Source organism: Nerophis lumbriciformis, linkage group LG19, assembly GCF_033978685.3.
Source record: "Nerophis lumbriciformis linkage group LG19, RoL_Nlum_v2.1, whole genome shotgun sequence".
NCBI classification, from domain to species: domain Eukaryota; kingdom Metazoa; phylum Chordata; class Actinopteri; order Syngnathiformes; family Syngnathidae; genus Nerophis; species Nerophis lumbriciformis.
Window position 1 is genome coordinate 34015915 of NC_084566.2, and position 15127 is coordinate 34031041.

At 38.3% G+C, this 15127-nt stretch overlaps 1 protein-coding gene across 2 annotated transcripts in view; it reads right to left on the bottom strand.

Moving 5' to 3' along the window:
* Positions 1-2826: 2826 nt before the first annotated feature.
* Positions 2827-15127, bottom strand: part of LOC133618476 (collagen alpha-1(XI) chain-like) — a 189095-nt gene continuing 176794 nt past the window's right edge. For both annotated transcript variants that reach the window (XM_061978862.1, XM_061978861.1), the window contains 10 exons: positions 15008-15061; positions 14829-14936; positions 13865-13918; positions 13745-13780; positions 13616-13669; positions 13284-13536; positions 10606-10718; positions 9642-9710; positions 9262-9495; positions 2827-3243 (listed from right to left, as the gene is read on the bottom strand). In XM_061978862.1, the coding sequence (XP_061834846.1) occupies positions 3097-3243; positions 9262-9495; positions 9642-9710; positions 10606-10718; positions 13284-13536; positions 13616-13669; positions 13745-13780; positions 13865-13918; positions 14829-14936; positions 15008-15061 (1122 nt within the window). In that variant the 3' untranslated portion in view covers positions 2827-3096. The remainder of the gene's footprint in view (positions 3244-9261; positions 9496-9641; positions 9711-10605; positions 10719-13283; positions 13537-13615; positions 13670-13744; positions 13781-13864; positions 13919-14828; positions 14937-15007; positions 15062-15127) is intronic.

A 15127-nucleotide genomic window follows, 5' to 3' on the forward strand; every position in this document is an offset into this window, starting at 1 on the left:
TTTAACTTGCACTTACAGATGTCGCGACCAACTGTAGTTACTGACAGTGGGTTTCTGAAGTGTTCCTGAGCCCATGTGGTGATATCCTTTACACACTGATGTCACTTTTTGATGCAGCACCGCCTGAGGGATCGAAGGTCACGGGCTTAGCTGCTTACGTGCAGTGATTTTTCCAGATTCTCTGAACCCTTTGATGATATTACGGACCGTAGATGGTGAAATCCCTCAATTCCTTGCAATAGCTGGTTGAGAAAGGTTGTTCTTAAACTGTTCAACAATTTGCTCACGCATTTGTTGACAAAGTGGTGACCCTCGCCCCATCCTTGTTTGTGAATGACTGAGCATTTCATGGAATCTACTTTTATACCCAATCATGGCACCCACCTGTTCCCAATTTGCCTGTTCACCTGTGGGATGTTCCAAATAAGTGTTTGATGAGCATTCCTCAACTTTATCAGTATTTATTGCCACCTTTCCCAACTTCTTTGTCACGTGTTGCTGGCATAAAATTCTAAAGTTAATGATTATTTGCAAAAAAAAAGTTTATCAGTTTGAACATCAAATATGTTGTCTTTGTAGCATATTCAACTGAATATTGTCTTGTCTGTGTAATCATGTTTTGTTTAGTTTAGTTATTGACTCTTTAGTTTCTGGCTTTTCACTCCCTTGTCTTGTTTCCATGGTTACCCATTAGTTTCACCTGTTCCACGTTTGGACTCATTATGCACTCTTGTTTGTCACCATAGCAACCCATTAGTTTTCACCTGTTATGTCACGCACCTGTTTTGAGTCACGCACCTGTTGTTAATCATGTCTGTGTTATTTAAGCTTCTCATTTTCTGTTGTTCATCCTGGTGTCATATCTTTTCTAACCCTGCTATCCTCTCGTATCAAGCCACAGTAAGTGTTTTAATTTCGTGTTCACAGTTTCTGCCTTAGAGCAAGTTTTGTTTTCATTCGCCAAGTTTTTTGTACCTCCGCCATTGTGCGCGCCTTTTGTTTGCTTCTGTTTTGTAGTTTGTTAGTGTTTAAAATAAATCATGTACCCACCTTCAAGCCATGTCCGATCCAAGTTCACTTGCATCTCGGGAAAACAAACTCCACAGTCCAAGTTCTGACAAATATGGGTTGAAAATGATTTTCATTCCGTTTGTATTTACATCTAACACAATTTCCCAACTCATATGGAAACGGGGTTTGTAATACGCATACTTGCCAACCCTCCCGAATTTTCCGGGAGACTCCCGAAATTCAGCTCCTCTCCCGAAAACAAATATTCTCCCGAAAATCTCCCGATTTTCAGCCGGAGCTGGAGGCCACGCCCCCTCCAGCTCCATGCGACCTGAATGAGGACAGCCTTTTTTCATGACGGGAGGACAACAGGGTGACAAGAACTAAATCATCCAGACTACAGATAAATTGTATTATTATGTTTATCTTACCTAAAAATAAATATATATATTAATTAAATTTTTTTAAATTTTTTTTTTACTATATTTTGCTAAAAACATCAAAATTAATTATATTTTTATTTGTATTTTTTCTGACTCCTTATTACACTCAGCCATAGAATTATACATTAAAATAAACATATTTGAAATAATTAATTTTAAATGATCATAATAATTCATTTAAAATGACCATATTTAATTATTAAAATAATTACTTGTTTATCAACAACTTTAACATTTTATTCATCACATTTTGAAGCTCTCAGAAGCCAAGTTATGTTATATTCCTTAAGATTTATTTATGCAAGTTTGAAGTATCAATTATCTAAACACAGTTTTGTTTGCATATTTTCAGGATGTATATATATATATATATATATATATATATATATATATATATATATAATGAAATACTTGACTTGGTGAATTCTAGCTGTCAATATACTCCTCCCCTCTTAACCACGCCCCCAAACACGCCCCCCCCCCACACCCCTCCCGAAATTGGAGGTCTCAAGGTTGGCAAGTATGGTAATACGTAGCCATGGTAACAAACTCAGAGGTGCATAAACAGGAATTAAAGAAGTCCAAAACCAACAGAAAACACAAATGACTCGAAAAACTTTTAAACAGACTATGATCCGGGCAGCGGATCGTAACAAAAACTGCGTTTTTTTGCAACGCCCGGCCGAGCGTTCATCCGAGGCTCTGGAAACAAGTCGCCGAAGCAAACGGACGCAAGTCAACAGGTCGGCGACGCGAGCAAAGTTGTGTTGTGTGTGTGCTCCCAAAGCAGGCAAAGATGCAAACATCCAGTTTCAGAATCCAGTTTTAATTATTTTTGAAAGAACAATTTAAGGCACAGAACAAGTCGACAAGGATTTTTTTTTTTGCTGACTCGACATTAAAGCAACTTCAATTCCCTTCTTACCTTAGGTTTGTAAACTTAAAAGTGTTCTTGACACCAACAACAATTTTTACAAGCAAGTGTGAGGTATAAAGCAAAGTCTGACAGTTTTCATTATATTACTATTTACTTTTTATTATTATTATTATGGCTTTGTTGATAAAACAAAGCCATAACTCAAGAAGTCATTAAAAGCGTCCTTGGAATGTTTGTGTTCCTCTACAAACTTTGGCTTTTGTTTGTAAACAGACTTAAGGGGGAACAAATCAAAGGTGAGATGTACTAACTGGGATCATCATGTGCATGCAAGTTTTTAGGGTGGATTCAGAAAGGCACAATATTGTACAAAATAATAATAATTATTATAATAATTACAGTTTCATCAAAAAGCAATGTGTGTAGCACCTTGAGAGTTTAATGCATGTCTTGTGGTCCCGTGCGGCGGCGGCGGCGTCCTAGGGGACGCCGCCGCCGCCGCACTGTCCACCACGACGTCAAGTGTCCTTTTCCTGATGTCACTCCCAATCCTGACTCAGTCATGTGGTTGTGGCCCTACAAGGGCGACGACTAGACCCCCCTGGTCAAAGCGCTGGCATCACAGGGCCCTTGGGCACCCCCCCTTCTCCTTCTTTGTGCCCTCTGAACCTGTCTGTCAGCGGGGGGAGTTTTTTTTTTTTTTTTTTTTAGGGGGGGAGTCGGGTAGTAGCGGGGGAGTGAGTGCGGTGGGGTGGTGCGGCGTGTCTAGCCGAGGAAGCAGACCGGGCCGACCTCGAAGCCAAACCTCTGGTTGGAGTCGCCAAAGTCGTTGAGCATGACGTCAAGGATGGGCAGCTGGTCGATGCGAGGGGTGTTGATCTCCAGTATCGTCTTGGAGTATCCTTGCTTGGCCTGCGGATAGCGCCACAACTGTCAACATACCGTACAGTCTCCTACTGCACTGCACAATTGTTTTATTTGAACTAAGCAAAATTATCTGCCAATAGAACAAGGAAATTCGGCTTGTCAAGACTTTCCAAAACAAGTAAAATTAAAGCTGCAAGCAGCGTTGTTCGGGCCCGCGTATTTGGCAGGTGCTAGTCCTAAGTGTCCCAATACTTTTGTCTACTTTTAGTCTGAAGTGTCCCAAGACTTTTGTCTAGTGTACCTACCTTGTCTGCATTGTGTGGGCACGTTGGTGCTTCCTGCTTTTAAGCAGCCATCTAAAAAAAACAGCAGCGCAGCAGCCTCAGCGCAGCGGGTCTTTGAAGGGTCATAAAATCAAAACCGGAGCAGTTATAAAAAAAGCGCTTCTGTTGTTGTAATGACAAGGGTTCAATCTCTCTCCTGTGTAAGTTTGAAGGCGAAACGACAAACGCGCTCAGAGGAGATAATGTTTAAAGAAAGGTGACGGGTTTTAACAAAAATGTTGTGTTGAAGGGGGAATAGCAAACTTCCTGTATATTTTTGCTGGGGGTTGTCAATTTATGAAATGTAGGTCTAAGTGAGACCTACGGAGAGGTTTTCGTTTCATGTCTCTCCGACCTTCCCAGTGGGAGTTACAGGCAGTTTTGTCAGATTTTTCATCCGAGGAGCAGTTTTTTGTGCGTTTTATTAAAAAATTGCTGTAGAGCACAATTTTTAGATTTGGGGTTAGGTTTTTTCATTAGATCACAGTTTTAGCCAATCCTGATGTGTGTGTTCAGTTCGGTGAGTTTTGAAGCATGTTAAGGGGGTCAAATTACAGCGCAAAGAGGCAAAAGTGACTGTTTTTAGTACTTTTTTGTTTTGAAGGGGGAATTGCCAACTTCCTGTTGATTTTAGCCCGAGGATGTACAATTATGAGAACTAGGTCTAAGTCAGACCTACATAGAGGATTTTGTTTCATGTTTTTCCGACCTTCCTAGTGGGAGTTACAGGCAGTCTAGTTTTTTTTTTTCCTAGGGGGCGCTAGAGCGCAATTTTGATTTTTGCAGTTTGGTTTTTTTATTAAAAGACAATTTTTGCAGGTCCTGATGTGTGGGTCAAATATGGTGAGTTTTGAAGCATGTTAAGTGGGTCAAATTAGTGCTCAAAGAGGCGGCGGAAGAAGAAAGAAAGAAAGAAAGAAAGAATAATAAAACCTTAGAAATTCAATAGGTCCTTATGTCCCATTGCATAAGGACTCCCTGTGGGAGTCCTTTTGCAATGGGCCATTGCGGGCCCTAATTAAAGCTGCAAGCAGCGATGGACGGGACCGAATTTGACGGCACATAAAATCCAAACCGGAGCAGTAATCAAAAGTCTTTGGTCAACTTTTAATCAGAAGGGTTCAATCTCTCTCCTGTGCTAGTTTGAAGCCGACACGACAAACGTGCTCAGAGGAGTTCATGTTTGAAAAAAGGTGACCGGTTTTTACAAAACTTTTGAGTTTGAGTTTGAGTTTGAGTTTATTTCGAACATGCAATCATACAACATGATACATCACAATCTCCAGTTTCTCTTTTCAACATGTTCGAAAAGGAGTAGGAAGAAGCAGAGCTTATTTAATCCTACCCCTTTTCTTTTACATAACAGTTGCTAAAACTTTGGTTCACTTCCTGTTCTCAATTTATTCACAATGTACTCCATAGGTAATCACAATAAAAATAAGTAAATAAATAATAATTGGTGAAGTAAGTCACATTTCATATGTTGAGATAAGTAAGATTATTTTGTGAGTGAAAGAATGGATGAGTTAAATAAATTCAGAATGTTTATCATGGTTCTTCTTCTTTGTACTTTGTAAACACTTTAAGTTTGAAGAGTTTCTTGAAGTGGATCATATTAGTACATTGTTTGATTGCTTTGCTTAATCCATTCCATCATTTAATTCCACATACTGATATACTGAAGGTCTTAAGTGTTGTACGTGCATACAAATGTTTTAAATTACATTTCTCTCTAAGATTATATTTCTCCTCTTTTTTTGAGAAGAATTGTTGTATATTCTTCGGTAGCAGATTATAGTTTGCTTTGTGTATAATTTTAGCTGTTTGCAAATTCACAATGTCGTAGAATTTCAGTATCTTTGATTCAATAAATAAAGGATTTGTGTGTTCTCTATATCCAACATTATGTATTATTATGTAACTTTCGTTTTGAAGGGGGAATTGCAAACTTCCTGTTGATTTTTGCTGGGGGTTGTCAATGAATGAAATGTAGGTCTAAGTGAGACCTACATAGAGGTTTTTGTTTCATGTCTCTATAACATTCGTACTGGAAGTTACACGCAGTTTTGTCTGAGTTTTCTTCCTAGGAGCAGTTGTGTCTGTGTTTTCTTCCTAGGGGGCGCTAGAGCGCAATTTTGAGTTTTGGGGTTGGGTTTTTTCATTAGATCGCAATTTTTGCCAGTCCTAATGTGTGTGTCCAGTTTGGTGAGTTTTGAAGCATGTTAAAGGGGTCAAATTACAGCTCAAAGAGGCAAAAGTGACTGTTTTTAGTAAACTTTTGTTTTGAAGGGGGAATTGCCAACTTTCTGTTAATTTTTGCTGAAGGATGTTACTGTATTACTGTACTAAATCAGACCTACATAGAGGTTTTTGTTTCATGTCTCTACGACATTCCTACAGGAAGTTACAAGCAATTTTGTCTGTGTTGTTTCCTAGGGGGCGCTAGAGCGCAATTTTGAGTTTTGGGGTTTGGTTTTTTTTATTATATGGCAATTTTTGCCAGTCCTGATGTATGTCAAATATGGTGAGTTTTGAAGCATGTTAAGGGGGTCAAATTACAGCTCAAAGAGGCGGCGGAATAATAATAATAAAACCTTACAATTACAATAGGGTCCTCTGTCCCAAAGGGACATTGCGGTTCCTAATTAGCTAACCTCAATGAACCCAAAAATACCTTAAAATAAGTATATTCTCACTAATAACAAGTGCACTTTTCTTGGTAGAAAAAAAAAATAGACCTTTTTTGCTCAATATGTTGAAAAATATTCTTATATAAGTAAATGCTAGTGCCATTATCTTGACATAATGATATGCGCTCGGCATTACATTTCTTGAAAGTAGTAAACTTATACTAAAAACTAATTTATTGTTCTTATTGGAAAGGCAACAAGGCAACCGCTTGTTACTCTCGGGGTCTCCTAGCCGCTCAGGCAAATCATATTGTCTAAAAATGCATTTTTCCATGGATAACATGACATCATCGCGCCAAGTGCGTGCTCTTTCAGTCAATTAGTGCACATATATACAGCCCGGCCCCCGGCCAAAATGTATTTAATTGTAATTTTAAGGAATTTATCTGAATGTGCATGAACTATTTCTGTTCAAAATTGTTAGAAATGTGAAATGCTTAAATATAGGGTGATATTTGCTTATTTTCTGTCTGATAAGATAATTCTTCTCACTAAGCAGATTTTATGTTAGAGTGTTTTACTTGTTTTAAGGGTTTTGCTCTTAAATGATCTCAGTAAGATATTACAGCTTGTTGCTGAGATTTGATGACCTATATTGAGTAAAACATGCTTGAAACTAGAATATCAACTGTTGCAAAGCTGTGTCATCAACACTCACAAGTATAAAACTACTTTTTTAAAGTAATGACAATAATAATAAAAATCATGATGTATGCATATCATTAGGTCAAGATAATGGCACTAGCATTTACTTCATTTAAGAGTATTTTTCAACATATTGAGCAACAAGGTCTCGTTTTTTTTTCTACCAAGAAAAGTGCACTTGTTATTAGTGAGAATATACTTATTTTAAGCAATTTTTGGGTTCATTGAGGTTAGCTAATTTTACTTGTTTTGGAAAGTCTTGACAAGCCGAATTTTCTTGTTTAATTGGCAGATAATTTTGCTTAGTTCAAATAAAATACCCCTCATTTTTCTATTTTTTTTCTTGTTTTTGAACACTGACTTTTTGCAGTCATACAAGAATGTAGGTTATAGTTTGATTTAGCATGCTGATTGAGTGTTCATTAATTAATCTAGCCTATTTCTATTCATTTGTCCATCAGTCAAATATTTTTAAAGACTACTCCAGTTGTTTAGCTGACTATTTATGTCTGTGTGTGGCATTGCATTAGTGTTTTACAAGAACAAATAAACACAAACAGAATAATGCCACGTACACCATCTGATGTGTGGAGACATTTCACCCCAACCAATGTAGGCGGAAAGGCTGTGTACATTTTGCAAATACTGTGCAAAGAGCTACGTCAAAAATGCCACAAAGATGCAGCAGCATATAGACAAGTGCCCAATAATAAATAATTACTGTAATCCCCCACTAATTCCCATATATTCCCATTAATTCCCATATATTGCCATTTAATTCCCATATATTCCCATTAATTCCCATATATTGCCATTTAATTCCCATATATTCCCATTTAATTCCCATATATTCCCATTTAATCCCCATATATTCCCATTAATTGCCATATATTCCCATATATTCCAATTAATTACCATATATTCCCATTAATTCCCATATATTCTCATTAATTCCCATATATTCCCATTAATTCCCATACATTCCCATTTAATTCCCATACATTCCCATTTAATTCCCATATATTCCCACTTAATTCCCATATATTCCCACTTAATTCCCATTTAATTCCCATACATTCCCATTTAATTCCCACATATTTCCATTAATTCCCGTATATTCCCATTTAATTCCCACATATTCCCATATATTCCCATTTAATTTCCATTAATTCCCATATATTCCCATTTAATTCCCATTTAATTCCCATACATTCCCATTTAATTCCCATATATTTCCATTTAAATCCCATTAATTCCCATATATTCCCATTTAATTCCCATATATTACCATTAATTCCCATATATTCCCATTGCATTCCCATATATTCCCATTTAATTCCCATATATTCCCATTGAATTCCCATATATTCCCATTTACTTCCCATATATTCCAATTAATTGCCATATATTCCCATTTAATTCCCATATATTCCCATTAATTCCCATTTAATTCCCATATATTCCCATTAATTCCCATATATTCCCATATGTTCCCATTAATTCCCATATGTTCCCATTTAATTTCCATATATTCCCATTAATCCCCATATATTCCCATTTAATTCCGATATATTCCCATATATTCCCATTTAATTCCCATACATTCCCATTTTATTCCCATTTAATTCCCATTAATTCCCATTTAATTCCCATATATTCCCATTAATTCCCACATATTCCCATTTAATTCCCATTAATTCCCGTATATTCCCATTGAATTCCCATATATTCCCATTAATTCCCATATATTCCCATTTAATTCCCATATATTCCCATTAATTCCCATATATTCCCATTTAATTTCCATATATTCCCATTAATTCCCATATGTTCCCATTTAATTCCCATATATTCCAATTCATTGCCACATATTCCCATTAATTCCCATTAATTCCCATATATTCCCATTAATTCCCATATATTCCCATTTAATTCCCATATATTCCCATTAATTCCCATATATTCCCATATATTCCCATTAATTCTCATATATTCCCATTTATTCCCATTTAATTCCCATATATTCCCATTAATTCCCATATGTTCCCCTTTTAATTTCCATATATTCCCATTAATTCCCATATATTCCCATTTAATTCCGATATATTCCCATTAATTCCCATATATTCCCATTTAATTCCCATATATTCCCATTTAGTTCCCATATATTCCCATTTAATTCCCATATATTCCAATTCATTGCCATATATTCCCATTAATTCCCATATATTCCCATGGACGGTGTCCTACTTTGAATAATCATAAAATGGTCAATATTTCCAAACTTCCCTAGCTTAATTTCCCGTGGTAAATTTCCGGAAATTTACCGGAAACTTTCCACCCCATTTGCAACCCTAGTTGAGACTAATTTGGAAATGCAATGAGAGAAAAATGCGTGAGCTCACCGCGCAGCCGTCGGACAGCGGCTTGATGAAGGGCGTGTTGTCATAGGCCATCTCCTCGTCGTTGGAGCCCAGGAAGCGAAGCGCCTTGTCGTAGTTGTCGGCCTTTGCGTCGAACCAGGCCGCCGACTGGTGGCACACGTAGGTGAAGTTCTGTCGCGCCGACGAGCTCAGCAGCTTCAGGAAGGTCATCTGCACGGCGTTGATGCTGCGCTCGCCCACGTCCACGTAGCTGAGCTGTTGATTGGGTTGCGATTGATGCGATTCTTTAGTTCCCCGCCGAAGTTCAAATAACAGCACATCATGGCAATCCCCGGGAACCATGCAGATAATCAAAGGGGATGACATGCGAGCGCTCTGATTGGACGACAAGTGATACTTACGATTTTGCCACGTTTAAATTCACTGAACCAGGATCCTGGAGTCTCCTTGGGCCAATTGGATATTCTGACCTTAAGAGAAGAGGAAGACAAATTAGCTTCAAATATATATATATATATATATATATATAAAATATATATATATATACAGTACAGGCCTAAAGTTTGGACACACCTTCTCATTTCAATGCGTTTTCTTTAGTTTCATGACTATTTACATTGTAGATTGTCACTGAAGGCATCACAACTATGACACCTGTGAAGTAAGTGAAAACCCTTTCAGGTGACTACCTCTTGAAGCTCATCGAGAGAATGCCAAGAGTGTGCAAAGCAGTAATCAGAGCAAAGGGTGGCTATTTGGAAGAAACTACAAATACAAAACATGTTTTCAGTTATTTCACCATGTATGTATGTATGGAAATATGTATGTATGTATGTATATGTATATATATATATATATATATATATATATATATATATATATATATAAATAGATATATATATATATATAAATATATATATATATATATATATATATATATACATTTATATATATATATATAAATGTATGTATATATATATATAAATAGATAGATATATATATACATTTATATATATATATGTATAAATATACATATATATATGTATAAATCTATATTTATATACATATATATATATATGTATAAATATAAATGTATACATATATATTTATATATATAACTATATATATATACATTTATATATATATAAATACGTATAAATATATATTTAAATATATTTATATATATATAAATTACATATATATTTATATTTATATATATATATGTATGAATATATATATATATATATATATATATATATATATATATATATATATATATATATATATATATATATCTTATCTTTTATATATTTTTTTAGATACCCAGGCCCCCGCCAAATTATTTTAATGCAATGTGTCACTTACTCCCAAGGATTTCTTGTCGGGATAGATGCACGTCTCGCCGCCCGCCGTGAAGTTGCAGAACACTTTGAGGGAGTCTCCTATGCAGCCCTGGTTGGGGTCGATCCAATATTCGCCTGGGGGACGGGGGAGTAAACACTCATTAATTCTGGGTAAATGCAATGTTTTCTGGGAGAATTTCTCATTTCTAAACCTCTAGCCATAAAAAAACGAATGGAAAACAAACTGTCACCACCAATATGTAAATTTGTAACATTCAAGCGTAAAAAGAAGCTATTATTGAGATATGAAAACAGTTTCCGATACATCTCAAAAATCTTTTTCTCTTTTTTTTAAAAGCTTTATGGTCTTATGGTTATGTTTTTTTTGGAAAAATTATAAAAAAAAAACCTCAAAAACTGTACATAAATGAAATGTAGTTTATAAATTTTAGGCATCATTTTTGAACATTCTTACCCCAAATTTCCACTAGATACAGAACGGCTGCGGTGCGAAACCGCCACGGAACAGCACCACCGTCCACATTCTGGCAATCCCCACCACCGTTCTGCCGTCGTGCAGCGAAATAGCGCAGACTTTTACGAGATCTTGCGCGTGATCACGTGATAAGGGAAGTTGTAATCAAGCGAACCACAAACAGTTTATACTCTCCTTCCAAAGGAGCAGAAGCTAATAAACTAGGTCCTATCATTTTTTTTGTTGCAGCAAGCGACAATACAACAGTAACATCATCCCCGGGGAGCGTGTCACAACAACCACTCCCCTGCTTGCCCTGTCCCAGTATAAGTTGCTATTTGACACAGGCCCCTATACCCCCATATAGCTGCATGGGATATGCCTGTATATCCCTCTTAAATTTTGGACTTCCAGAATCGCCGCCAGTGTTGGGACTAACGCGTTACTTTGTAACTAGTAGTCTAACACGTTATTTTTTATATTCAGTAACTCAGTTACCGTTACTACATAATGCGTTACTGCGTTATTTTACGTTATTTTTTATATAGTATCGGCTAGAAACAGAAGATCTGAGTATGTTTTACTGGAGAGTTGCAGTGTCGTCCTTCTGTGTCACAAGGGAAAGAAGAGGCGCGCTTTGTGTGGGTGGGGGGGGGGGGGGGTGTCTGTGTTTACTAACAGGACATGAGTCAAGTTTCTTAACATGGAGACATTCTCACTACTTTTGTCGAGCACAAAGAAAAGACAATATTAGTTAAATGTAAGTTGTGTCTTGGATCAAAGATCCTATCTATTGCCCAAAACAGCAATTCAAATCTGCTGAAACAGCTACAAAAGCAACATGCTTCGACAAAGCTAGTAAAGACCTCCAACAGAGGCTGGATTTTAACGGAGGGACTGCTAGCCAGGACAACATTGATAGAGCCATTGCAGCGTATGTGCTAGAAGACATGCAGGCTATTTCTACAGTGGAGTCACCCGATTTCAGGCAGCTGGACACAGTGGACAGTGAGTACATAAACATGGAAAGCGAGCTAAAGAAAACACTCCAAACTCTGCCTCTGCTCATCATTCAGCACTGAAGGTACACACTCTGTCAATTCTCTTATATACGCTTTCATTCTAGACTTCTAGAGTGTGTGATTATCACATCACTCTAAATGTATAGACTATAAAGTTCACAAACATAAAGAGGGATCCTATTGTTGTGACCACTGCTGACCAGAAACGGGATCTTAGATCAACGCGATCCTCTTTTTATATGCAACATTATGATTGAGTTGCGATGTCCTAGAATGAATGTGATTATTTATCCTTTATGTACTGCAACGCAAGAACCTGATGAAAATCAGTGTCTACTCAGAAATACAGATTTTTTTTCCTGCGTAATAAATAGTCAAATTAAAATGAATAAAATTTCAAATACATCCAATAAAAATGTGTTTCCGACACAACCCCCTCGTCTTGTTTTTGTTTGTAATGGTCACGCAAGTGTAAAAAGAAGCTGTCAGAATAATTGTATCTAAGTTATCACAAAACATTGAGTTCAGCTCGCCCTGCGAGAGGACAAAAGCTGTCTTTGATCCTACCAATCAAAAGGCTTGTAAAACTCCACTGTGTAAGACGGGGAGCGACATGAGGGTGTCGGTTTCTTTGATGTATTGTAATCCACAGGAAGATTTTGTCTTGACCCGAGAACTACAAAGCGGAGAGGAAGCAGGACCAGACTCCCCTCCAGGGGACCTTTTCTTTGAACTGTTTTAATCAAAGGCGATGGCTGTTTACGACCCCCCCTCCCTTAGAAACAGCTGTTGCCATGTAATCAGGGAAAGTCCAAATAAAAGAGGAGGCTTGTACAATCTTTCGTCAGAGCGTGGCGACACTGTGCAAGGGTACAGGTGTACGCGTTTCTCCTCATTGAGCCAAATTTAATTCAGTCTCTGTTTAATTCCTTGCTTCTTGTCTTGTTTAATAGATGTCATCAGTGTTTGAACCTGACAGAAGCTGAACACTGTTCATATCAGGACATAAAAACCATACTTGCCCCGTCATAACTTAAATGTTTTGTCTCACGCTGACGTCAATTTTTTTCAAAGGCATTCTGAGAACATTTTCGATGCTAATTTTGCCCAAATTTTGTCTTTCATGATGACATCAGCTACAGTAGCAGCCACTAATGCGAATAGATTTTGCTAATCGTCACCAACCCCCTTCCTTCTCCCTACCGTTCGGGAAGTCGGGCTGGCTGAGGTGCAGGTCGTTGCAGGTCCGGGCGGGATTGTCCTCGGTGCCCAGCGGGAACTTCATGCGCTCGATGTCCTGCTTGAGGTTGTTGAGCGAGCCAAACACGTCCTCCATGGCCAGGTCGTCCGTGCCGTAGTCGGCCAGCGGCTCATCTCCCTGCTGCTCGGCCTGACGCTTGGTCTTCCTGGACACGTGCTGGATGGGCAGCGGCTGGATGAAGTCGCCCGGCGGACCCTGCGGTGTGGACCAAGGACGTTAACTGTACGTCAAGACAGGACTATTAAATACAAGGACGCAGTGCATTCAAACATACAGGAGGTCCCGGTGGTCCAATCAGTCCGTTGTCTCCTTTCTGACCGGCTGAACCCTGAAGAGAGACACAGCGTCATGGACACATTTGACATGAGGAAAACTCCCAAAAAAGACCAAAACTCGAACTTACTGATGATCCCTTGGAGCCTTTCTGGCCATGAGTTCCCTGTTTCAAAACAAATGAATCAACATGGTGGCACAGCTCAAGTTAGGAAACAAAAACAAAGAAAAGAGCAAAATGTGGACTTACCGGAATACCAGGAGGACCAGGAGGACCAAGAGGACCTTGTGAGCCGCCAAGACCCTTTATGAAGGAAAACATGTTACATTACAATGCATTAAATATAGAGATGTCCGATAATATCAGGCTGCCGGTATTATCGGCCGATAAATGCTTTAAAATGTAATATCGGAAATTATCAGTATCGGTTTCAAAAAGTAAGATTTATGACTTTTTAAAATGCCTCTGTAGGGAGTGGTACACGGACGTAGGGAGAAGTACAGAGCGCCAATAAACCTTAAAGGCACTGCCTTTGCGTGCCAGCCCAATCACATAATATGTACGGCTTTTCACACACACAAGTGAATGCAAAGCATTTGGTCAACAGCCATACAGGTCACACTGAGGGTGGCCGTATAAACAACTTTAACACTGTTACAAATATGCGCCACACTGTGAACCCACACCAAACAAGAATGACAAACACATTTCGGGAGAACGTCCGCACCGTAACACAACATAAACGCAACAGAACAAATACCCAGAAGCCCTTGCAGCACTAACTCTTCCGGGACGCTACAATATACACCCCCTGCCACCCCCACCTCAACCCCACCCACCTCAACCTCCTCATGCTCTCTCAGGGAGAGCATGTCTCAAATTCCAAGCTGCTGTTTTGATGCATGTTAAAAAAAAAAAATGCACTTTGTGACTTCAATAATAAATATGGCAGTGCCATGTTGGCATTTTTTTTTTCCATAACTTGAGTTGATTTATTTTGGAAAACCTTGTTACACTGTTTAATGCATCCAGCGGGGCATCACAACAAAATGAGGCATAATAATGTGTTAATTCCATGACTGTATATATCGGTATCGGTTGATATCGGAATTAATTAAGAGTTGGACAATATCGGCAAAAAAGCCATTATCGGACATCTCAAATTAAATATACATGAAGTATCACAAGGTATATAATACTGATAAAAACTCACAGCTTCACCCTTGCCACCAGATGATCCCTGTGTTCCGGGCAGTCCTCTGTCTCCCTTCTCTCCGGCATCACCAGGGGGTCCGATCAGACCGATCAGACCAGGATGGCCCTAAGTATAAAAGAAAAAGACCCAGATTTACACCTTCATGTTCTTCAGGAAGCACGGAAAGAAGCGCTTACTTTCTCTCCCTTGAAGCCGGAGTCGCCCTTCATACCAAGAAGTCCGGGTGGGCCCTGTGGGGGGTGAAGGGTCAGGATGATGAGACAGTAAAGAATGCGTGTGTGGCGGGAGTTTTAAAA